We start from the raw sequence: 26,675 nt of genomic DNA, 5'->3' as shown, positions 1-26,675 counted from the left end.
TAATATATATTAAAAAAATATAATTTGAGTTTAACAGGAAACATTTGTTGCTGAAATATGTAAGCTTTTATTTTTTTGTTTTTTATAAAAAAAAGTTGCGTAAAACAACGATCTTTTGGCAGCAATATTTTAAACAGATTCTATATGAAATAAATGAGAACGATCATAACAAATGAACTGTACTGACGCTACACCGTTCATGAGCCAGCATTCACTTGTTCTCATTAATATTCATTAATTAATTCATACACTACTGACACATCCTGGGCCGCAGTTGCCCTTAGCAGTAAGTAATCAGTAAGTAATATCATGTTTCCTATGACATGACAGTTTAAATTAATGTAGATGGATGGATGGATGGATGGATGGATGGATGGATGGATGGATGGATGGATGGATGGATACTTTAAGTAGCATTGCTATCATTAAAAAAAATTGCTAAAGTGTTCTTTGCTGTGTTGCATTGCAGTATGTTTCATGTTTATGGCCATGATTTATTGCCCATAATGGTAGAACTCACAAGCTGGTCACGGCTGGGTAATTATAATTATTATTTTGACTTGTGCTTTCCTTTTTTTTTAAATGGAATTTGAAAATAAATCTCCTCATATATGGTCAGACATCTATGGTTTAATAAAATTGCTGTAATTTCACTGACAGTTGTAAAAAATATGTTGTGGACAACTAGATAAAAAAGTAGGGAAAACAATCAAAAAAGCGAATTTTAAAAAAATAGTGCTTTTACTTTGAAAGTTCAACAGGAAGTCCCGTGTTTTTTTCGTCTGTAGCTTTATTCTAGCTTTCCTGACAGGATGACAGCCGAACTGATCGTGAAGGTACAGGGCAGCAGTCTGGAGCAGTCACCGACCAACTCTCGCTTCAAAACGCACCTTCAATCGCGTTTCTAGCCACCAGCGGACGTGTCTGAGTCCACCAGAGGACGGTGATCGCTGACCGTGTGGATATTGCTTCTTCTTCTTCTTCTTTTTTTTTTAACCAAGAAAGGAAAAGCTCTGTGTCCGGATGTGCCAGCAGTAGGTTATTTGGTTTTTCGCATGGCGTAGGCGCCTTTTCCAACGCCAGATATTATTGATGTCAGCGGACCGCGGGAGGCCCTCGGGTCGACAGCTTATCCCATTAACTTGATAACCTGACTTCCGAACCTGCCGATTCGTTTGGAGGAAACAATAATCGCCATGACTGTGTAATAGAGAGGAAGAAGTGACACGACTGCTCCGGTGTGACCGTGGGGAGAGCTCCAGGACTCAGTTGTTTCCTGCTCTCACCAACCAGAACATCGACCACAGCAAACGGAAGAGGAAATATTGGTGTCCTTGTCCTGTGTAGGTGTGTGTATGTGTGTGTGAAGCTCACCGAGGACCGAGAGGACCGACAGAACCTTCACCATGACGGCCAGCACCCCAGCGGACATGGTGAGAGACATCGAACCATTTACACCCGTTTATTCCCGCAGGGCCTGGCCCACAAAAGAACCAGAACATCAGCTTTGAATTCCTGTGTTCACTCCCTGTGTTTCACCAGCCCAGTGTGAACTGGACTGGACGTCCTCAAAGTGCACACTGGTGCGTTCACGGGTCTGCAGTGGGGAGGAAGCAGTGACACCGAAACTAACATGGTCCCTAACAGGACCCGCAACTCTTACCTTTAACTTAACTCATGGACACCCATTGGTTTCCATTGGTTTCTATTGGTTTTCATTGGTTTCTATTGGTTACCATTGGTTTCTATTGGTTTTCATTCGTTTCTATTGGTTTCCATTGGTTTCTATTGGTTTCCATTTGTTTCTATTGGTTTTCATTGGTTTCCAGTGGTTTCTATTGGTTTTCACTGGTTTCCATTGGTTTCTATTGGTTTCCATTGGTTTCTATTGGTTCCCATTGGTTTCTATTGGTTTTCATTGGTTTCCAGCGGTTTCTATTGGTTTTCACTGGTTTCCGTTGGTTTCTATTGGTTCCCATTGGTTTCTATTGGTTTTCATTTTTCCCCATTGGTTTCCAATGGTTTATATAGGTTTCTGTTGGTTTCCATTGTTTTCCATTGGTTTCTGTTGTTTTCCATTGTTTTCTATTGGTTACCATTAGTTTTCATTAGCTTCCACCTGTTTCCATTAGTTTCCATTGGTTTCTGTTTGTTGTGTCATTGTGTTTTGTTTTGCGTTCTTCTTGTAGGGTAAGGGTTTTATGCCCATTTACTTTGAAAAGATTGTGCTGAAATAAGCGATCTCAGATCTCATGTTCCCCAGAGACTTTCTAGAGAGTTTTGATCATTTCTTTGTTGTTTGTCAAGATACATGGTAAATGTTGGGTGATTCAAATTGAATGTTGCTGTAAATTGGGCTGAATGAGTCCAGTCAGCCATCAGTTAGCACTAGCAGTGTGGGTCTAAAACCCACCAGAGAAGAGAGGCAACAAGTCTGAAGTTCTTCAGCTGTTCACAAGCTGCTCATGAGCACCTGATGAAGTGTTTGCCATCTTACAGATCAAGATGTCATGGATATATTCTCTACTAGAAAATCTTTTGCACTTGAATATCACCAGCTTCACAAATATGTCATTTTGTTGTTGTTGTTGGTCATGCAAAATGACTTCTTCAGGATATGTGTCAGTGTGTACAGGCCTGCTGCTCGTCAGATGTAGATACAAGTCACTTTAAAGCATGGATGTGATCTATCAACATAACCAATCTGATCGGAGCAAAGGATCGGAATAGAAAAGCGACGCTTGTAATAGCGTGTGTGTGAATGCTGGCTCGTGCCGCAAAATGCTATCAGTCTGTCATGTTGAAGGATGTTCCTCTGTTGGTATAGAGTGTGCAAAAACCAGTAATTACTTTACTGTTACAACATTGTTTTGTTGGCCTACTGATATTATCGTACTTGAAAAGAAGGCTAAACGATGGCCGTGATTGTGCGGTCATGATCAGTTGACTTCTGCAGCTCAGGTCCACCCACCAGAGACACTATCCTCTTATGAGTTATTTTTACAGAAGTTTGCTACCTGTGGTGTGTTTTATGAACTGTGTGTATTATGAAGAGTTATGACCCCCGCTAGAGGGTTGACTGTACCTAAAACCAAAAGATTTAATGTGTTTGATTGGTTTAAAAGGTCTTGGACATTTTCCCCTCTGGTAATTAAACGTTTATTATCTTTACTGCTATCATGCGGTTGCTATAAAAATTCTTCGGTGTCTATGTATATAAAGGATAAACCAAGTTATTTTTCCTTCCACTAAGGGACCAGTTATTCCAGCTGTGCCTGCACTCCAGTACGTCCAAGTTCAGCTGATCCTCTGAACAGCAGGTCCATTATGTTGTAGGGATATTGGGATAATATTGTGAGGAAGCGAGCCTCTTGCCTCTACGTATATGGTGTCCAGTCAAGGCTCAGGCTTCTAAGTATAGCACATTTCAAGGTATTTTCGTAGGATTATGGACATAATCATGAGTAGAATCTTTAGTTTTCTGACCTGATATGACTGGTGGTTAAATCCTTCTAGAGAACATTTATAGAAGGTCTGATGTTATGTCACCATCTGTGTGAATGTGTGACGGAATTAGACTCTAGTGGTGTTTTTCTTTTATATTACTGTGGTAGTATACGATTATCATTCAGCCAGAGAACTTCTGCCCTTGGTCGCTGGCCTGGGGTGTCTTCAAGAAACACTGAAACTCTGCCAGCTGCTTTAAAGCTCAGCCTGTGCTCTATGAATTTCCCTGTGGGGGAAGTATCGCATTATTATTATTGCATCATTTATTGCCTGTGTCTGGTATAAGTTCATTTCTCTGACAGTAGGATCATTCTTTTCAAGTGGCAACGCTCAATCATTGTTTTAAAAGAGTTTATATTTGCCAGAGCTGCTGCCTTCGGGTTCATGTTATGAATACGCCTGCAGTAGAAAGACCCAAATCTGCACACAAGTAAAATGTAAAAAAAAAAAAATAAGAATTTCACTTTGCCACTTAGATCAGGCTGTGCTTCACACAAGCCCCTTAAGGAAATATGTTTTGTTATGGGCTTGTTGCATTGACTTTGTGTGGTTGAAATTAGCTGCAGATTCACATCCCACCATTTCTCTGTCAGTCTGTTAAAGAAACAAGTGTGTGTTTGCACAAACACATCACAAGGCTGTACAGAGTGGGAAAGCGAGTAGGAGGGGAAGAGATCACTTCTGCCAAACGTTGTGGGTGAATGACTCTGAGTGAAAGAAAAGGAGAAGGAATCCTCACAGGATGGAGGTTGCAAATTTTTTCCATCCTCGAAAGGAGAATAGGAGGAAGGGAAGAGTGAAGGACGGGGAGGGCGCAAAATGTTTCGCTCCATGCAGACCTAAGAACTGCTGATGGGGCTGAAACAGTTCCCATGGCAACACTGGGATGCTTGGATCTGAGGTTGGGATGCCCCTGAAAAAGTGAGAGTTTGCGAGCTTTCATACCATGACGGTTGAAGCAATCAGTGCAATCGCGGTCAGTGTTTTTATTAACACACAAATTTGCTTTATTCTGTCACTTTTTCTTGTGTAGATGCCTGTAGAACATTTTCCCACAAAATGGGTGCTGTAATCAAAGTCTGGATGTAAATAAACGTAAGATTGACACTGCTATAAGTGAACATTAAGTACGTTCTGTAACTTATAGTTGTATAAAATACAGTAATTTAGAAAATTTAGGTATTTAATGCCGTAGTATTGCTACTTTTGCCAAAGCAAAGACTGAATGAGTCTTACGGCAACTATAATTAAACGAGCATACATCTATTAAATTAATAACTCGTTCAGTCAATAATAGAACAGAAAGTCATTAAAGCATTAGAAGTTGTGATTTAAAGTGTCTTGTTCAACATTCCAGAACACAAAACATTTTCAGTAGTGTATTAAAAGCTGCAGAGTAATCAGAAAAAGAAAACCACTTGATTTTACAAAACAAATTAGCATGCAATTATTAAATAATTTTATCATGTATTAAGCCTATTAGTCTGTCATTGTGTCCATCTTTGGCTAAAGGCTGGATACTGTACCTACGGAGATGTGTGTACGGACAACTCTGCTTTTGGCACTTTAAATGTAGTTTATAGTTCATTCCTATAATGCCAGGAGTTCCCTTGGACCACACACACACACACACACACACACACACACACACACACACACACACACACACACACACACACACACACACACACACACACACACACACACACACACACACACACACACACACACACACACACACACACACACACACACACACACACACACACACACATATACACACACTTAGGTTAAGGGTGGGGGTTAGAGTCAGAGGTCAGTGGCGTGGTGGTCGCATATGAGAGAACAATGGGTGAGGAAGCCTCCCTGCTGAAAACAGCACTCTGTCTCCTCTTCCCACTCCAGCTTAGCTCAGCACCTCAGACACAGAGTCACCCGAGATGGAGGTAGGGTTGTAGGCTGATCCGCAGGCAGATCTGTAGGCAGATCTGTAGGCAAATCTGTAGGCAGTGTAGGAGCTTGGGAGCTGCCAACAGGGCTTTTTGATTGGCACATTCAGAGGGAGTCAACACACACTGCTGAATACTATCAGTACATGTTGGATTGTAGCATGGCGGTGAATATGTGTGATGCCGATGATATGTGGCTGAGTCATAGATCAGGATTACATCATCCTGCCTGGGTGCAGGATATGATATATTGACTCTGACATTGTCACATGTAGGCGTGGGAGTGCCATGGAAAGTTCTTACAGCTGGTGTGGAGGTGCAGGTCCTTCATTTATATTCATTTCAAGCGTTCCAGGAAGTCTTTGTCTGAAAGTTAAAGTGCTGACAAATTGAACAGTACGTCTGCCAGGCTGTGATACGTGCACTGATCTGAATGGAATAGTTTTATTGTAATTGTAGACATTATTTATGTTTTGTCTTATGAGGCAGTGCTTCATCCGTGTAAACAGGATTGAATTTGTATTGGCAGTTAGTGGAGTTTATATTCAGCAGTGCTCTATTATTATGTAGGGTAATTCAATTGTATTGATGCAGGCCTACAACACCAACCGGGAAGTGCTAATGAAAACCTCTCAACCATTGATTTCTTATGTAACTGTTTGTATTGTTGTGCAGTGTGTCTGAGCACGTGCATCCAATGATAACACAATGAAAAAAATGATGACACCAAGTTGAAGACATCCAGCTCTGTCTACCTCATCAACACTGCTGCTTGCCTCTTCAAGATGATTTTCTATACCTACATGATGTGATCCTAGTAGAGTTAATGAACCTCAGAGTTAACAAAGGACAGCAGAGTGGGAGAAGAATAGCTATTGTTAGCAACACCTCATTTTATAGCTCACTAATAGCTGAACAAGCTGTTTTATTTGCAGTGAACTTGAAATGAAAAAGTTTCACGTGTTTTCTGCAAAAATACTGCTAATGAACATAAAACCAGATAGTTTATTCACTATCAGCCGAATCATTTGAATGTATTGGGGTATATATAGCTGCCTTTGTCAGCATATTCAGAACTAGAGTTAAGAGGTTTTGGCGACTGTAATTCTTACGATAATTTAAAGCAAAATTTAAATGATTGTGATTCATTTTTAGAATAACATTAGCTTTTCATGTTTAAAAGCAAGGACCTATCTTTTGTGTACTCAGTTTGGATGTTTGATCAGCCCAGCTGGAAGACGAGATAGTTCAGTGAATGCCTTGTTCTTCAGTAGCAAAAAGTTGATGTATGCTATGAAAGTCCACCTCTCTTCACCACTCACTGTCCGCAAGCTGAGGAATGGATCTGCTTTACAGTCTTTTGTGGGCTCCCAGGGTTCTGGTTCACTAGGAAACCTGAGTTCTACGCTAGTGATTCTGGTCAGTGATTCACACTTGTTGTGCCCTGCATGTCTTCATGTCCTTGTACATTAATATTTCAGGACCCATGGCAGGCACACATTGTACACCAAATTCCCAGGGCTGATCAGTAATTCTTAACTGGTGAGCTCGTGCAGAACAACAGTGTTCTCCACAGAATTTGTTGGACTCTGAACGCCTCAGGACAGGGAAGTGAGGACATTGCAGCTTTAATGCCAAGCAAGTGCTGCAAAGTCAGAACATGTCATAAATGAGCAGGTGTGAGCGTGAGTAATGTGTGAGCGCTCAGATGGTCTTAACAAGACAGCGATCTCTTTTTAGTTGTTTGTACGTGTTTGCCCATGGATTTATGCATGCACATATTTGCATAGAGACATCAGTTAAAGCACAACCTGTTCTTCTTGTTATGTATAATGCGTTCGCTGTTGGCTTTGGCAGTGGAGGAACACCCTCTCAGTACACTTGAGCACAGAAACAGCTTAAACAAAGGTTCACCAAAAGGCCATTGTTTGCTTGTAACGGTGTTACACCCTACCAAACAGCAATGCTGTTTGATATTTTTGAAAGGCTTCGCCTCAATAGTAGGAAGTAATGTGAGCTGTTGACATAGAAATAGCAATGTCATGGATTTTTATGATGATTTGAAGATATTACTTATCCTTCAAAATCTGTTCAGAAAATGCTTTTGTTGCAGAAGGACATTACTTATTGGCTGTAAATGATTTCAAAAGAAATAACTTGTGGGAGGAATATATATATATATATATATATATATATATATATATATATATATATATATATATATATATATATATATATATATATATATATATATATATATATATATATACACACAGTATATATATATATATATACACACAGTATATATATATATATATACACACACTATATATATATATATATTTACTTAAAACTGAAGCATTGAAGAAACACCATCTCTTGTAGTTGATGACTACCATATCATCTGTGAATGTTTTGCACATTTTTGCCGAATTATTCATCCAAAGTTGGCCAAGTGTCTTTTTGTGTTTTCATATTTTTTTGTTCACTCATTTTTTAGTCATGACAACTTCATTTTGTCAGTCTGTTCAGGAAATGTTGGAAAATCCCTACATTTATGGAGTCGATCTTGTGAACACATATTATTCAGAGGTTGAAAATTCTTAATATTTGATCAGCAAGTTTACTGTCATTTGCAACAATTTGCACACAATCAAAGGACTCAACCCTTGTTACATAGTCCCTCATGCCTGCTTTTTTCTGCCTACTGAAGTAAAAATAGGCTTGCCTTGATTAGACAAATGTTAAAATGCCAGAGGGTAAGAAGAAAGGTAAGTAACATAAAAACATAAAAACATTGTTAGTCAACTTTTGACTCTTTATACTTGATAGGTTCATTTTCACAATCTCCCCTGTCTTTGCCTTTTTTTTTTGTCAGATGTTTTTTTCCAGTAGTGGATGCATATCTGTCTTACAGACATCAGATTTTTTTTCATTTTATAGTTGTTGTGCTTTGGAAGTAGAGATAGTCCTCAACCAACAAACACATTTGGTTTTGAGAGGCTGCTCGTAAGCAGAATTGTTTGAAAGTTGTTATTTATTACGTTTTAATCTGTAATTGTGAGCGGAATGGTGGTGCAGTGGGTATCATTATCAATGTCTGGGTTTGTCTCCTTTCTTTTTGGAGTTTGTATGTGCTCCCTGTGTCTGCATTGGTTCTCTTAGTGTTCTCTGACTTCCTCCTACCTCCAAAAAAGTGTAGTTTAGGTGAAATTGTCATGTTGAATTTGGTTGCTTGTCTTTTTTATGGCTTTGCTGTGCACCAGCAAAAGTCTGGAAAGGCCTCCTACCTTTTGCCCGTAGTCCGCTGGGATAGGCTTCAGCAACACTTGACAAGCAAGAAGCGGAATAAAATAAATGGATGGATGAATCTTTAATTACCATTTGAGGTCATTCAAATGCCATTACTACTCTAAATAAGAAGGTATTACCACCTAAGACTTACTTGAAACAATAACAGGACATAAAGGGGAGAACTACAGTAGTCTGATATGGTGGCACACTGTTGTTCGTGTCTGCAAGTATTTGTAAGTCAAATGTTTGTATCTTGAGGACTATATGTGTATTGAGTTGTCAGTAGGGGTGGGAACTATAACTAGGTTGAAATTAGAACAGAATTTAAAATGTTAAGGACAACATATCCATAAGGAAACTGATTTTTGGTGCATTCTATCAGATTCTTCTGGGTCGTCTGACCAGGACCTACAAGACATGTGTTAGGGTTAGAGTTAGGGTTGTCCCTGCAGCATCATGTCTACTTCTTTAGGTATGAGTTAGTATGCAGAGCTAACTTTACAACAGTTTGGAAGCCCAACCATGAGTAATCGTAATGGTTTCTCTTTAGAAGGTCAAGTTGCCATCAGATCTGACCTAACACTGTCATTTTTAAGAATGACTCTCATCCAGGGCTAGTAGCACCTTGCTAGCACCTCTGGTTGAGTTGGAGATTGCTAACGGCTGCAGACTGCTCTTGTTTGTACTGTCACAGAGTAATTAGCCATGAATAGGATTTAAGGTGTTTTTTAGTTAGTTAAAGCACGAGCAAGACGTAAATGTGACAAGTTGTTGTTGTTTTTGTAATGTTTTTTTAATGTAAAATTTTTAATGACTGAGTGTCCATAAAGCAGTTGTTTTTTTGTATTTTTATTTTTTTTGCATTTTCTTGGTGTGTTTCTTTACTGATTATTACATTATTACACTTATTATATTATCTGCTGTTGAAACAAAACCATACAGGTTTTCACAAAGAGCAATAAAATAAAACTTTATGAACAAAGTCATCAGTGGGTACAGTATTACATTCAAAATGGTTTAATGTGTTTCAGTATGAGTATCAATGTTACATCCTTAGTTGGTATTTTTTTGTTTTGACTGGTTGAAACAAGAAAGCAGCAGCTTTTTGGTGGAATAAAGAATAAGATGAGTTCCTGCCTGCTGAAAATAAAGAAATGAAGTTCAGTTAAAGCTCTGAACATCATTTAGTTACAAACTGAGAGCAGGAAGAGAAACCAAAAAAGGTTCACAGTAAAATTTAAGGAGAGAAATACCAGCTAACCAAAGGACATCGTATTTGTCTTTATAAAAGCAGCACTAAGAATAACTGTAGATCACATGATATATTATTTAATGTTAGTCTTTTTGTAAAGTTACGTGTTAATTTTCAAATATCATTCTATAACACATATTTGGCAGTGAGAAGCTGTAATTTTGTCTCTTAGATAATTATATTTCTGAAGTAATAGCAGCAATTGTAGTAGTAGTAGTACAGTAATGTAATTCCATGTTGTAATTTTTTTGCACAAGGTTCCTTTGTTGAGGGTGTGGTCAATACGTAAATACAGTACACCAGAAAAGAAGTCCAAAATTCATACTTTAAATAATCTCCAAATTCCAAGTCAGAAGATCAGGCAAGGAACAGACACACAGGCAAAAATCATGTAGAAGTCCAAGAAACTTGAAGAGTAGGATGAGTAACTGATTTTGCAGCGAACTGAGGTTTGAGCAGAGTTTAAGTAGTTTGGAGCCTGATTGGAGATTGGAAGCAGGTAGCTGCAGCAACACAGGTGACAGGAATGAGTAGATTGAGTGCGAATGAATTTAGGATACAGAATACAGGAAGGAAAACTGTTACCATGACATCCTCAAGGGTACAATGAGACTGTATCCTGCCGTCACTGATCTTAAACAGAAGTCTAGTTGCTTCAGTCAACCTTTGGAACAACTGATGAATGAGTGTCTTTACAGCAGAAATAAGCAATGGGTCTGAGGTGCTCGACTGGTTTGGAAAGGAGAGACTGTTCGTGACCGCACCAGAGCGTTGCGATTTCTAGATCGGTACTTAAATCTGTCTTGATATTGGATCATAATGTGAGAGTCATACTGTTGATGCTGATTTAGAGATCTAGAAGGCTGGGGTTGAGATTTCAGGTTTCTTGGACAGGACAGACAAAAACGACAGAGCAGCCATCCAGCCTCATCGACTGACTGCTCCTGTCCTCTCAAATTCACATGTAATCATGTCATGTTGTGGGAGTCGTGTTCAGATTCACTTTTCCTGCTTTTATGTTATAAGTAGTTAGACATGCTTTTATATTCAGACTAAACTCGCCACCGACTACCCACCCGACTACACCCACATCTGATGTTTTGTTATTAGAGCTCATCAGGTCTGGAGCTAATGGTAATAATTTTCCACTGTTTTTGTCTATTATTTCATCATGTCCACCTTCTTGATTTAAAAAAAAGCAAAAAAATTCAAAAAATTTGGCCTTTTTTTCTTGATAAATTATTAATTGGTTAACAAGATTATTGTAAATGAATTACCAATAAGTCTTTAAAGTCAAGAGTAGAAAGGTCGAGGTCATGTAGACACGTGTGTGTGTGTGTGTGTGTGTGTGTGTGTGTGTGTGTGTGTGTGTGTGTGTGTGTGTTTCAGAGTGACAGACTGGGTGGGAGACTGAGAACAAGGAGTGAGGGTATATTCAGCCTTCATGCTGCCGTGAACAAATTAGTCATTGCATGTTGGATGCTGTGGAGCACTCTAAGTGCGACTGTGTCCAATGATCCTTCCAAGGGTTGTGTGTGCTTCCTGTGTGTATGTGTGTTTTCTTATCTCAAAGAGATGGCGATAATGACGCTTTGGACCTTGGACTAGAGCGATTCTGGGCTTTTCATCTATTTCTTTTCTCAGTTTCCTGTAATGAAGAGCTGTCAGTTCATCTTGAGGGACGCAGCAGAACGTTGACTTTTACAGAGGACATCAGATATCGACTTATAGTTTAATTCCTCAATTTTTGAAGTGGCCTCTTTTTTCCAAAGGTCATTCTGGAGAAAGCATTCACCAGCTTTTCAGTCAGCTGGTTTGAAGGCTCGAATGTTCATGGGTGTGTACGTTTGGCACCTTTTTAGCCAAGTTTATCTGGCGTGTATATAACTGCAGAGAATGGCCACATCAGCTGATCTTTGCGACAGTTCATAGCGCAGCTTGGTTTCAGGCCCGCTACAACAATTAAGGCCCAGAGATGGCTTGTACGGTAAAACAGTTTAAATTTCAATCCAAATGTCACACTGAGATCTTCCAGGTACATGTGCTGGACAATGTTATTTCAAGCATCTTAAACATGGTGATACATAAGGCTTCACAACACCCCCTATAAGATCCATCCATACTTTTCTCTGCATTAGGGTGGAACACTGTTTTTCAACATAGACTTGGTCCCCAGCTACCACCACCTCTCCTCGCTGCTGCACTGCTCCTTCCTGTTATTGCTTGCGTTACTGGTTTCCTTCACTGTCTCCCCGCTGAGACTGCCTTTTTCCTGTCGTGCTCAACACAAACAAAACACATTGCTCAGATCTTCAAACAACAATGCAGAAAATATATAAATTTTTAAGAGTTCATAAATTCACGTCATAAATACCGCGCACGATGTGTGTGTGTTGTTTGAAACTTGTTCTGTTCTTATCTAGCCAATAGAATCCAGTACAAATTGAACATCCTGTAGCTTTTGTTGGCCCCAATGGATTCTATGTTGGTTCATTATTATTTAGGCAATAATGTCGCAATAGATGCAATTATATTGTGGAGTAACTAGTAGATATAGGGTTTTTTACACTTGGCTGAAAATCTACCTGTGATGACATTGAATAAAACACAGTCAAAGCAGCTTCTAAATGACCTTGTATTAAGCAGTCATGTATTATTACTGTCTATTGATGGACCAACCCTCCTGTAAGCACACACAATGTGCTATCTTCAGCTGGCTTTATAAGGTTCAGTGTTATTTCAAATATTATCATTGTATGTGTTCTATGTTAGTGTTAGCATTTGTAAACTCTGAGGGATCTATAGATTAATTTGCTTTAAGAAAACACTGGTTCAGTCTGGACACAGAACAACATATTGCACAGAAGTGGTCCATGTTATTTCAGTATTATGACAATATGTCGAAAGAACATACATTTGACAGAAATACAAAGAGGATTGTAGGAGTCTATCTCACTCTCTCTCTCTCTCTCTCTCTCTCTCTCTCTCTCACACTCACACACACACACACACACACACACACACACACACACACACACACACACACACACGCTTTCCTGTCTACACATGGAATCACGTGACTTGTGACTGCAGGCTAGTGCTCTTTTCCAAGGGAGACAAGAAAATGCAGTGTTGTGCATGTAACTGCTGTCTCCCAGCCATTTTTCTCTCGCTCTGCGCTCCCTCTCACGTTACGTCAGTTTCTCCTTGAACCGTCTGCGAAGCCTTTATAATATCTTAGGAAAGGACAAAGATGGAAGCTGAAAGGAACTGTGTTTTTTGTACATCAGCGTCCAACAATGTGCGTCAGTGGGATGAAAAACATCTATGACACAGGGGTTTTTTGTGTGTGTTGAAAGGTTTTCTCAACCAACTAGCCCTCTGACACACACACACACACACACACACACACACACACACACACACACACACCACACAACAATACCTCAACGATGACCCTTCTCTACCGCGGCATTTTTTATTAACTTTCTGCAGGAGAAACAATCCTGACATATAACAAAGCATCATTATCGTCTACACTTGTATAACAATGAAAATACCCAACAACAATCGTTTACTTTCTGTTTACATGTCGGACGATATTGTCCTCAGCTCTGGGGGTAAGAAGCTCTCTAACTTCCTAAAAATCTCCCTCTCCCATTTCCTTCTTCGTTGAGGTAGCTGCTACCAGCTGCTTGTGAAATCTGGTCGTGATCAAAATGTCACACCTCCGTCTGGGAAACATTAATTTCACTGTTTGTAAGTCAGTATGTTAGTTATTAAAATTGTTTAATTTGACATGTCAGAAGAGATTAACTAAATACCCGACAGAAGTTACCAGCGCACAATGTCACATTGATATGACAAACTGTACACATCCAAATTTAAAGAGGATGTAAAAATACTTCAACTCAATTACTGTGTAAATGGAAATATCCTCAGCCCTATCCACACATAGTAAAGGAAGCTTGTGCTTATAAAGGACAACTTTAAAGGTTACAAATCAAGCAAATCCGGACTGCAGGGCATCGCCTACACGACTCTGTGGGAGACCACCTAGGAAAGAGGGTGGGGGTGGGTGTTAGATCAGAACACACTGCTGTTGTCCTGGGAGGGAGATAGGGGGAGAACAGCATTCATTTAGTGGGGGTGTCAGGAAAAGACTGAGGATGAAATCACATTGGTGAGACTCCCAGTGATGAAAGAGGAGGAGTGAAAAAGGAGGGAACAGACTGCTGCTGCAGAGCAAATGGTCGGATGAAGGAAGTGAAGGACAAGACGTCTTTTCATCGGCTCCGTCGTCAGTGATGGTCGACCCTTTGTGTGGTCCCTGAACTGTGGCACCGTGACAACAGGTGGCACGTAGGCCTTTAGGTTTGAGTGTGTGCAGGTTATGGACAGGGGAGCTGCAAGTAATGTCTATTATTGGAAAGCCAACAGAACTAGAGTGCGCCCTCGTGCATTTGCGCATCAAAGCTCGCGACTTCACCTCATCTCGGATTTTTTGTAGGCAATCACATGATACCATATGCGCATTCTATTGGCTGATGTCATCCCATCTATTGGCTCATCCCATCTATTGGCTTGTTCCATCTGTCACGGACTTAGGTGAGACACAAAAGTGTTTTAAACAGTCAATAAGAGTGTGTGAAAAGGTAATACAGATAGAAGGTGGTTTAATATCCGTATGGAGAGGGTCATAAACGTTTAAATTACCGTAAATAGCAAGATAAATAATTTGTCGCTCTATCGCGGAATTCATGCGGTTCCTGGAACGAATTAACTGCAAAGAACGAGGGCGCACTGTACTCAGAAAAGTTCTCAGCTGCCTCTGAAACAGTTTAACAGCAGTTTGTACCTTGAAAAGTATTCTCAAGCTTTTTTGAGGCAGGGTGGCTGGCTGTAGGGACTTGAAGGGTGACCAAGACCAGTGGCCGACCGCCGTCCACAGTATGGAGAGTGGAGAGGTGCCAATTCACCCTCATCCTCACCCAAACTCTTCTTCATGAAGGATCAGAATCAGAATCCTTTATTAACCCCCGAGGGGGAAATTGCTTGAAGGTGCCCTTGAGCCAACTGCACCCAGGGTACTGCTTCTTGGTCTGCACTCCACATTCTCTCTATTGAATGTGTTTAGGCTCTGTCTGTCTACATGTGTGTTCAGGTATCCATGTTTGAAAGTGTAAAAATAATTTCCCCATTGTGTGGATCAGTAAAGGATTGTTCTTGAACAGGTATGGTGTCATAATGTTCTTTTTATTCCAGTCAACAGTGAGGTGCAGCTCTGTTTGATTTGTCTCCAGTGTGATAATGAATACCCCAGGTACCCCAACTTCTGCACAACGTCAGCTGAGATAGACTCCAGTCTCCCCCTTGACCCTACACAAGTGGTATAGAAAATAAATAAATTGACGACTTAATTGGAGTGTTAAAAAGTCATTTTGAGGTGTGAAGAAGCTGGAGATCATTGAGTTGAGGGAGTGGCAGGAGGCAGTAAGTGACGTAAACCAGCATTGCAGTCCTGTGGCAGCTCTGGTCACAGACAAAGCGATGGGGGGAGCGTGTGATCAAAGTCATCAAGTCACATCTGGCATCTGTCAGCAGAGAAGGAATGCAGTCCTCACAGCCGGTTAAGAGCGATGGGCTGAAAGGTAACACTGCCCTTTAAATGAAAGGCCTGTGTGTGTGTGTGTGTGTGTGTGTAAAGCGGAAGAAGGGTGAGATGAGTGAGGCGGGTAGCTGTCTGCTGCGGTGCCAGCTAGAACGCAGGAAACAGCTGATCAGGCTCATGACAGGAAGGAGAGGGAGCGGAAAGAGAGAGAGAGAGAGAGAGACCTCTGGCTGTGCTGAGGATGTCAGCATGACAATAGAAAGGTCTTTCTGAAGCGCGTTAAGTACACAAGACGACAAAACTGAGTACTATACATGAATTGGGGTGAGGTGTTCCAGTTTTGTTTCTCTTTTTCTTCGTGATCCAAAAGAGTTTAAATGGCAAAAAGAAAACATTTAAATTTGAAAATCATCATGAGATCAATTACAGCATGCATTTTCACAAAGGGTCAGTTTAGGTTGGGTTTTGCAGCTTGGTGCCATTTAACTGTCACAGGATGTTTTAAGATATTGAATCCTCAATTTAGCAGTGCTATTTGAACTGCCATTAGAAGTGCAGTGCAGCCATTAGCCACCTCTGCCACAGGAAGATGTGGCAGGAAGTGCATCTAATAACGGTTGTTGGTTTAGACTCGTAAAGTCTCTTACAGTCGATGCTTTCTTAAATTTTTAATGGTCAAGTCCAACAGGAAGAAGGCTGTGTGTATGTCCACTGGACTGGGCACTCTCTACAAATAAAGAGTTAATCACAATTATTACAATAATTACATTCTGTTTATTTATTTAGACACCCAGCAGTTACAGATACAAGTTTCTATTTGTGCCTCGGCTTTGTGCTGTCTGGGATTCATCTCCTTGTCCCCTGGCCTCAGATTAAAAATAAAATTCCTGGCTTTACTGTAAAAGAGTAAAATGATTGCTTGCACTGAGATAATAGAGATAAGGCCATATTATTGTACTTCCTCATTCATGTGGGCATTGGAGCCATGCCTGAATGAATGCAGCAGAAAAACTTGCCAGGGGTTATTTGTATTTCCTTCAGCAAATGCAAGAACACAATATTCCCAATCCTGTTTGAGAACAGATGTTGTCTGACCCCTGGTAAGCATGCCATCACTCAGATTTCCTCTGATATTTGGAATTTTCAGTGTATTTCAGTCATTTAGAGGAACAAGAAGCTACAGCATCAAACCTTATAAAAGGAATCAGATCTACGAGACACTGAACACGTACCTCCACCAGCCCATCCATGGAAAAAACAGATACACAATTATTTTCTGTTAGCTTCTTTTTACTATTTTACTGTTGTAAAAGTGGTTCAAAACAAACTATGACACAACAGCAATCAATGGCAAGGATATAAAGATAATAATCAATAGATTAGAATGCTTCACATGTTTCTCTGATGCCCAAATGAAAATATTTTGGTCCTAAACTGCATAGTTTGAGGAACTTTAGAGAGTCAGGGAAATGTGTTTGTGAAACTATCCAAAGGCAAATTGCGCTCATACTATCAATCTGCTTGTTGCTTAAGTAGTTTGTCTATTTATAAAGAACCACAGACGCAAAACACCTCAAGCGTCTTCAGCGCATCGCAGAGCCACAGGAAAGACTAACAACCCCTCACGCACACACTCACACCTACGGACAATTTGAAATGAGCAGTTCATCTCAGCTGCATGTTTTTGAAAGTGGGAGGAAGCTGGACCAGGAGAGAACACACACATGCACGCACGCACACACACACACACACACACACACACACACATGGCTAGATCATGCAAACTGTGCACAGAAAGGAATCGAACCCTTCTTGGGCCACCATGCTGCCTCTATCACATACAGTTCATATGTAAAAACACCTTTTTAGTGTATTTCTAATCAAAGATAGACTCAATAGTTCCAAGATGTGTGCTAATAGGGTTAATGAGGTTTAATGTGGTTGCAAAATTACTCTATCTTACAAACAGTTTTACTAGCTCAGCTTTGACTCATTAAAATAGGATGAGAGTCTTTCAGGAATTTTTTCACAGTTTGTGAAATAAGATGCTACACATGTAGCTTATTACATCTCATTATGTAGTTGTTAGTAAATGTGCCGACAGCAAGAGAGAAAAGTGTCTTCTAATTATTATCAGTCAAATCAATGACTGATAATTCATGTTTGATTTACATTCTCAAAGTGCCGTGTTGCTGCATACTTTAGTTTACAGTCCACTTTGTTTTGGATTTAATGAGAGAGTTTAAGCAGGCTGGCTGCTGAAGTCGGGGTAATCTTCCACCTCCTCTCTTCACAGTTAGAAATCCACAGCAGCGGCTAACCTTACTGCATACACTATAGAAAGCTGCTCTGGTATACAGTATTCCCAAAGGAAGCTTTTCTACTCTATAATTTGTTGAGTGTTGCAGATGGTCCAAACAGGAGCAAAGCGTTTTAATATAATTCTAAACAAAAGCACACAAAAACACACAGGCTGTGGCCAGAGTGGCGCTCGGGGAGCAATTATTATACATGGCATTGGATTTCCTGCTATTCTCCATGTGCAGACAGTGTTGAGTCAAGAGAGTTTGCTTAATTCATGTGTTCACACCTCGCAGCAGGGTTACATTATTGTAGTGTGTGTGAGTGTTGTTTATTTTATCTATTCAATTTCCAATTTTTTAAATATATATATATATATATATACAGTATATATGACTGCTTCCCTTCCTGTCTGTTCAAAAAGTGTTTTTTTAAGTTATTGAATACATTTAATTTTATTAATCTTATTTTATGGGCAGCCAGGAATAGAAGTTTCTGCAGAGTTGAAGCATTCTGATGCCTGATCTCACAGATGCTTTCACACACAGACCTCACATCAGGAACGTGAAAGCCTCACTCTGTTGGTCTTCCTGTTCCCCACAAGCTGTTTCTCTATGCACGAGTAACTGATTCATGCAGGCATGAATGGATGAAGCACTTCTGTCTACATACATGGAACTGCTATAGTCATTCCATAGAATAGATTGTTATCATTTTGTGAACATGTTTGAGTTTTTGAAGGTGAGTGGAGGGAAGACCATACAGGAGGCTGTTGCAGTGATCAAGTCTGGAGGAAATAAGTGAGTGCATGGATTAGAGTTTCAGCAGTGGATTGAGATAATAATACATATTATAATGATTATGTGTATGTATATATATATACACATACACACACACACACGCACAAAGCTTTCAGAAAGCATGCCATGGTGGTAGGTTTACAAGGTTGGCATGGTCCGCATTACAAAAACACATTGTATTAAGGTCAGCTATGCTAAGTATCACAATCAACAAACAGACACACAGTTGGTATGTTCCTCTGGTCTCTGATTGTAATTACCCATTGATAAAGGTGCTCATACTGGATCTGATTGGTTGTAATATGATGCTTTACGTAGAATAGAAGGACTTCTGAGTGCCAAAGACATACAGTACGTCACTCATTCAGGGAAAAAGTTGGAAAACAAGAATAAAAAAGTAAACCAAATGTAATTATTGTGTCATTTAATTTAATTATTAAAAAATTATGTTATCTTTGTGACTACATGCTTTGTTTGTTATTTTGGACCTTGGATCATGAAAATTCTACACATTCAGAAATTTTCGGCATTATTAGAACAGTGTAGAATTAGAACAGTATGTGAATTATACGAAGTTTAGAGCTGATGAGATGACAGCTTAATGCTCCATCCACATCTTCAGCGCAACTCATATGATAATTTTCTATACCTATGGTTATCAGGTTAAGCCACCCACTGCTGGCTGTCGCCATGGTGACATAATGGTAACTACCAGCTGCCCAGCAAGAAAGGAGCACGACCTTGCTTATGTAAGGGGGCTTCGTCCATGTCCTCATTATTTCTGTCTGCATCTGTCATCCTCAGGTATCATTTGTCTTCAGGGTTATTTCTCACCCACTAACACTCTCAGACTCCTGCTTTATGGCTCGTTTCCTGTCTGACTTCAGGAGTTGCTCTTTTGGTCACAGCAGGAGTGTTCATGTGGCTCCTTTGTTTGCATGCAGACCTTTTTAATGAATCATCTTTTTCTGCATTTGTGGAAAAGCAAAAACATACTCAACCTATCAAATTCATGTAGTGTCTCAGAAGCATCTTTACCTCTGACCATGAAGTGTGTGTGGTTGTAGGGTCAGTGTTGAGGCTGATGCATGTGTGTGTGTGTGTGTGTGTGTGTGTGTGTGTGTGTGTGTATTGTAAGGTGAGTGTATACGTCTTTGTACGCCTTTTAAACCGTTAAGCTGATTTGATACCACGCTGCTGACAGATATCTGTTTCAATCTGTTGGTGTTAGCTCTGTTACATCACTGTGAGTGAGTATGTGTGTATACATGCCAGCAGAGTGGGTTTCTGTGTGTGGGTGTGTGTGTTGGGGGTGGGGCTAGCAGACAGCAGGCACATGGAACCACACTTGGAACAATGACACACACGTGCTGAAGCCATGCGCACACTTGAGGCAAGAAACACCAACACAGTAAGCACTGGGAAACATAGTGACTTCTGCTTTGGCTCTTAAAGGTGTAGTACACATCACACCAGTGTGGTCAGCACAGATGATGTGTGTTTGGGTCAAAGACATGGACAAAAACACACTGAATAAGATGAATTGTGTTCAGAGGAGGGGGGGAATACAGTTTCACACTATTTTTGTTGTTTGTTCCTAAGGAGCGATTGAAATCAATTTCAATGGCATTCGACATTTTATCAAATGGTTGTTCATCATTCATTTTTTGTCATTTAAAAATGCAGGATTGGTACAGGATTTGAGATCATTGACAACATTTTTAGGGAGAAATAATTTAAAATGTTGGTTAGAACGTGGGGAGAAACATGAATGCATTTCATCTCCGCTTTGGTTTGGGATTGTGCAAGAATTCTGTTTCATTTCTGACAGAGAGAGCAATGAAGTTAATTATTTGAAATACTCATCATGGTGTTGGTGTTTCACTGTTTCAATGAGGTCTATTCCTACATTAAAAACCATGATACAGTGTAGAGAAAAGAGGTCCATTGACACTCTTCATCATTTATTGTTAGCATAAATACAATTTAACAACAATAACAATAATGATTGTGTAATTATGATAATCTAAAATAATGATTCTACTGTTATTATAATTGTTATTAGTATTATTGTGTAGGATAATAATATTACAAATATACAGTAGAAGTAATAGTCATACTATAACAACTACAATAATAATAACATTCATTCATCCATCCATCAATCCATTGATCAATCTACACTGACCATAGGTGTGAATGTGTACATGAGTGGTTGTTTATCTTTCATGAGGCTACGCGATGCACTGGCGATATGTCCGGTGTGTACCCTGCCTATTGTCCGTAGCCAGTTGGTATAGGCTTCAACAACACCCGTGAACCACAAGGTGGAAAAGCGGCTGAAGGCAAAGTGATTAGGGTCGACTTGTCTTCAAGAAAATGGATGGATGGATGGATTATGTATTATATACTTTGACTACATATTAAAGTACATTTTCAAACAGCTCTACACACTATTTTGTCTCCAGACAAAGAAGCAAAGCACAGAAAGACATCTGGCTTGTAAGCGGTAAAGATGTGGAAATAGTAATCTCCCAGTGGGACAGAATTGGGAAGCAGGGATTAATAAACAGGCAGTGAGGGCGATGATGAGGGAGAAGTGAGGAGGAAGCTGGAGAAACCAGTGGGAGTTGGTGGTACTCCTTAGGGTAGTCATGCTCTTCTCTTGCCTCCTATTAAATCATGTTAACTTGCACCTGTGTGTTTCCTGGTTTTCTGCATTTGATGCACGTACGGTTCGGTTGTTTCTTTTCCAACTTTGTGCCTAGGTATGTTTCTAAAATACACTCTGGTTTTTATCTGTGTTGCAGATCAACCTGCGGCTTATTTTAGTCAGCGGGAAGACGAAAGAATTCCTTTTTTCTCCCAACGACTCGGCGGCAGACATTGCTAAACACGTCTACGACAACTGGCCAATGGGTGAGTAGCTCCATTTAGATACTTCTACAACGTAGCTGCAACCTGTGGATGCAGAAGAAATCACTCAGTCTTCACCTGTGTCAACTAGTACAGGTTATAGCAGGTTATAACAATGGAATCTTTCCTCTGGTCGGATGGATAGGTGTGGTAAAGTGTGTAATGTTTATACCTTGTTGTTGATTTTGTTTTTCTCTTTGTTATCAGTTCAATCAGAACAATTATTTTGTCAATAAGCAACAAAAGGCAGGCTGTTATTTTCACACAGCTTTCTATATATAGTTTCTCGCCTTCTATTATGTTATTTCCTCACATCCTCACTGTGTTCGCTCGAGCAGCAACTGCTAAAAATATAGCCGCTAATGCTCAAAAGCAGACACATATGAAATGATATTGGTTGTTTTTGATAATATAGTTGATGAATACCAAGCCAGCTGAGGAGCTGTGTTGTTTATTAAGAGAGCTGAGGTCACATTCAAGCACATCCTTTGCTTTTTGTTCTCTAAAGCATTGTAAGGTAATGAGAGCTCTCTCTCCCCCTCTCAGCCTGATTATCATTCCATACAGGAATGTGGGATCGCAGTTCAGTCACCCTTTCTGTGTAACACACCCAGTCCCTAACTGCCGCTACGCCAGCGTTTGAATTCATCTAATGCCTCCGACCTCAAGCCACCTTCAAATGTGAACACACCACAGCCTTTTGTCATCTCGTCAGAATAGCTCAGAGTACATAAAAATCTTTGAATCAAAGCGAGGGACTCTTCTATCTTTCGGTCCTGCTCTGGTCTGAAAGCGTCCCGTTTCCCTTTTCCAGACAACAGATCTGAACCCTGTGAGACCCGGAGCAGGCGTTCAGTCTGCGCCAACACCCTCAGCTTTCCTGAGACAAACATCTGGTGGACAGACTCCGCTGCTGTGCTCATACCCATGCTGCTTTCTGTCTTTATTTAATGCATTCACTTTCTGCCCTCAGCTCTTCCCAGGCCACACTGCGTGTTCTTGTGCTCTCAGTCGTCCTTACATTCAAGCAGCCCACAAAACCCACATATTATACATTCAGGATATTATGATGGGCCCAAATGTCTTAAAATATCTTCATTGTGGCTGTTAATTGTCCTCTTAAACAGAGCAGCATACAATCAGTCTTTGAAAGCTTGTCATTATTTCTCTGTTGAATTTCATCAGAGCCTTATAAAAATGCATTTTCTATAACCTTTCATGAGCAATATCTGGTCATAAAGCATTTTTTAAAGGAAACTCAGTTACTTTGGGGCTAAATATTTGTTGAAATGAACTTATGGAACTGGAATGCTCTCTGTTAATAGATAATAAATGATAAAATGATCATGTTTATGAGAAGATGCAAAATAATGTGGAAATGCAGACAAAAATAAACATAAACTAAAGTATTTTCCACACTATAAGACGCACCTAAAAGCCTTTAATTTTCTCAAAAGCTGACAGTGCGCCTTATAATCCAGTGTACTTTACATATGAAAAAAGCTTTAAAATAGGCCAATCATTGAAGGCGCGTCTTATAGTCCAGTGCGCCTTATACTGTAAACAAAATTTAAATGGCTACATGGAAGGGAAAAAAAGAGAGGTTTCCTTTTTTCCATGTTCATTTATCTTTCTGACTCTTTTTCTTTCCACCTCTGTCATTTTTTTTTCTCGTTCAGACTGGGAGGAAGAGCAGGTCAGCAGTCCCAACATCCTGAGGCTGATCTACCAGGGACGTTTTCTACACGGGAACGTAACACTAGGAGGTGAGAAAACGCGGAGTGTGCAACTCCTGCTCACAGACATTCACACAAAATCACAGCAGTGTGTTGCTGGAAAGTGCTTCGCTGTTCTCATCTCTTTCCTGAGCTGCAGAACAGAGGTACCTCAGTGCTCTGGACAAGCCTGCTTTGACGGCGAGAGGGAGGAGAGAGGAAATACAGAAAAAGAGGGGAAAGGGACTGGTCACGAAAAGGGGCAAGACTGGCATTAGTGTCGACCTCAGGCGGCACAATGACATGACAGAAAGGGAGCGGCCGCATGAAAACGAACACCTAATGTTGTCTTTCAGGCGCCGTACTTCACTAACCCAATTTTGACCTGACTGGTGCTTTGTATAGTTCATTTGGTTATTTTAGAAGGTGTGACAATCTGAGGGAAAGATGGAGAAATCTGAGGCTACCTGAGGGAAGTGAAAACTGTTGATGATTTTTTTTTTTTTGCCACAGTTTTTATTTTTTGGGGCATCTTTAAAGACCAGATATACTGTTTGCTGTCATTCCTATATTTCTCAAAAAAACAAAAAAAAACCCAAAACAAAAACTGGAATGAATGTAGAAAGTGGTTTGAAGAAGTTTAGACGTTGTGGAATTACTGAGTGGCTTTTAAGGCTCAATATCCATTTTGATTCACACTTCAGGAAAACCGCTGGGAATGTTTATTTCTAAAAGGGATTTCATTTTTCGATGGGATTAACCTTAATCTGGGGGAGCACGTGAGGATCCTCCAAAAAACTGACCTCACACACCTTCAGCTGTGTGTGTGTTATTTAATTTTTATTATGTTTACTTGCCTCAGTGTAGTTAATCCCTCCCAAAGAAGAATTTACATGTAAGGTGTATCTCATGACTTTGTGAATACAGACAAACTGTATCTCATTTAATAACCTTTACACCCCCCCCACCCACCCTCTCTCTCCCTCCCTCTCTCACAGCTCTCAAACTGCCCTTGGGGAAGACCACAGTGATGCATTTAGTTGCCAGAGAGACTTTGCCTGAGCCAAATTCCCAAGGTAACCAGCTTTTTTTCACTCCCCCTTTCTGTAGGCCTTTCACATGCTGACCAACTTTAAACGCTCCGCTCTCAGCCATTATTTATCTCCACACATGGGTTCTGTTTTAGGAACAGTCACCGGTGCAAATAATTGGCTTCCTGAAGTGTATCCCCAAGATACAACACATTGTGTAGCGCATACAAGGAATAATGTTAGGTGGCAGGTCTCTTTTTTTATGACTGTGTTGCAGACAGGGTTGGCAGTAAGAGTAACAACATTTAATCAAGAGTACGTAACGAAATGGTAAAAAGTCAAATCTAAAATTATAGATGTCAGCAAGTGTTCTCAAGAATTACTGGATTATATTTTTGAATCATGAAAATTCTTGTTCTACGTCTGTGTTCTAGTTCCTCTCATGTTTGCATGTTTGTTAATGTTGACCAATGCTAACATTTAGAAATGATGATAGGATGTCAAAAAGAGAAAGAGTTGGATTTGTGGTTAAATTTTTTTATTTAGCGTGCAGTCTTTGTTCTGAAAGCCTCTTCTGATGAGGATGTTCATGTGTCCGTAGGTCAGAGGAACAGAGAGAAGACCGGGGAGAGTAACTGCTGTGTCATTCTGTAAATACACACCTCCGCCGCAGACCCTCCATCCGTTTTGTTGCTTCTTGGCCTCAACATCCTGGACCTAATGAGTTTGTGTCCTGTCCTGGAGGCTTTCCACAGCGCAGATATTCATACAGACACACTCATCTACCATCTCCCATTTCCCATCGCTCGCACTTTCACACGTACACAGAAAGATGGATGATCAGATGATCCAGGAAACAAAAGCTGGGAGCAGGAAATTGATAATCAATAGAGTTGATTCCTTTGTTGTGTTTGATTTTTTTTCTTGTCTTAACTGAAATTTTGAAAAAAAGAAACTGGATTTGCATGTTTTGTTTTTTTTCTTCCCCCTTTTTTCTTCATTCTCATCTTTTCAAGCCTTTCTGCCAAACACACACATACACACACACACACACACACACACACACACACACACACACACACACACACACACACACACGATTGACATCCGTCCATCTTATCACTCTGGTGCAACTTTGAGTGAGGCCTTGTTGTCTCACTGAGATGGCTGAAAATTTTAACCACTAAAAATTCAACAGACACACACACACACACACACACACACACACACACACACACACACACACACACACACACACACACACACACACACACACACCTGTGTCCTCCTTGCTGGCATCCTCTGCATGTGCCCTTAAAGGTCACAAGTGCAACAAGGTTCCTGTTTTGCCTGCAGTGTTGCACAGACTGGAACACCCCACTGGTCCAGTTGTCATTTTTTTAGCCTAATAAGCAAACAAATAAACAAACCACCTGTTAGTGGTCTTGTCTTGTTTATTTGTTCGTGACATTTGCAACCGAGCTCTGACAGTCCGTGCATATTGCTGACCGACCAGTGTTGTGATGAATCAAACGTCGTGTCTCCTTTCTTTCCTCCTCTGGGTGGAAAAGCTCATTGTGCTCCTTTTCTAACTGTCGTGAAGGATCTCTAACATTTACTGTCTAAGCTGGGAAATCTACTCGGAATGAAAATGTACTTGTCTTAAGTCGCTTTTACTCTCTCTTTAACTTTCTGCATTCATGAATCCATTTTGCACAACAGAGGCATGTGCTCCTTCACAAGATTAATAAAATGTATGAAAGGTTTTATTGTTTGTTTTATATTTTTCCAATGGAAGCAATGTTCCAAACTAAAGTAATATGTAGAATATATTTAATATGATTCTTATAGAGAACATGATGACTCTAGATCTTGTTGATAGACAGTATATTGGTGTTTAGTCTACGATTGTGTATACGGTTAGCTTCTAGCCAGTCACAGTCATTCATTGACAATGTCTCGTACTAAACAGCAGCAAGCTCTCCCTAATTTTCAACAGACTGTATTTTTATCTTCTTTCTTTTGTGCTCTTTTGCTATTTTTTTGTTAATAATTTAATGTAACCCTTTTTTCTTTTTTTTTTCTTTTTGTTTTTTTGCTTCAAACAATTGCTTTATAACAGCGCTAGGTCTTAAAAAATATTGTTTATATTGATCAGGGTTCAAATCTGTACAGAGATAAATGTTTTCAAACCAAATGTAAATAGCACTAATGCTCCCTGTACCCCCTCTGAACTTCAAAATGGAATACATCTGTAATCTAAATAAAGGATATTGAAGTGCACTGTCGTCTGTCATGT

The 26,675-nt window shown here is 40.0% G+C and overlaps 1 protein-coding gene across 1 annotated transcript; it reads left to right on the top strand.

The window, feature by feature from the left end:
- The first annotated feature begins 802 nt into the window (after positions 1–802).
- On the top strand, positions 803–26,675 carry ubl3a (ubiquitin-like 3a). The gene is made up of 5 exons (XM_068331977.1): positions 803–1,433; positions 21,525–21,633; positions 23,310–23,396; positions 24,344–24,421; positions 24,978–26,675. Exons 1-5 carry the CDS (start codon positions 1,407–1,409, stop codon positions 25,028–25,030), a joined length of 354 nt encoding a protein of 117 aa, XP_068188078.1. The 5' UTR covers positions 803–1,406; the 3' UTR covers positions 25,031–26,675.

Source organism: Antennarius striatus, chromosome 13, assembly GCF_040054535.1.
Source record: "Antennarius striatus isolate MH-2024 chromosome 13, ASM4005453v1, whole genome shotgun sequence".
Lineage (NCBI taxonomy): Eukaryota > Metazoa > Chordata > Actinopteri > Lophiiformes > Antennariidae > Antennarius > Antennarius striatus.
This window is presented reverse-complemented; position numbering and strand designations above follow the sequence as displayed.

Excerpts from the sequence above, each read along its gene's own strand:
- ubl3a (XM_068331977.1), top strand. The coding sequence starts at position 1,407 with ATGACGGCCAGCACCCCAGCGGACATG. Across the intron at positions 1,434-21,524 it reads CCAGCACCCCAGCGGACATG|ATCAACCTGCGGCTTATTTT; the intron begins GTGAGAGACATC and ends TCTGTGTTGCAG. Across the intron at positions 23,397-24,343 it reads CGGGAACGTAACACTAGGAG|CTCTCAAACTGCCCTTGGGG; the intron begins GTGAGAAAACGC and ends CCTCTCTCACAG.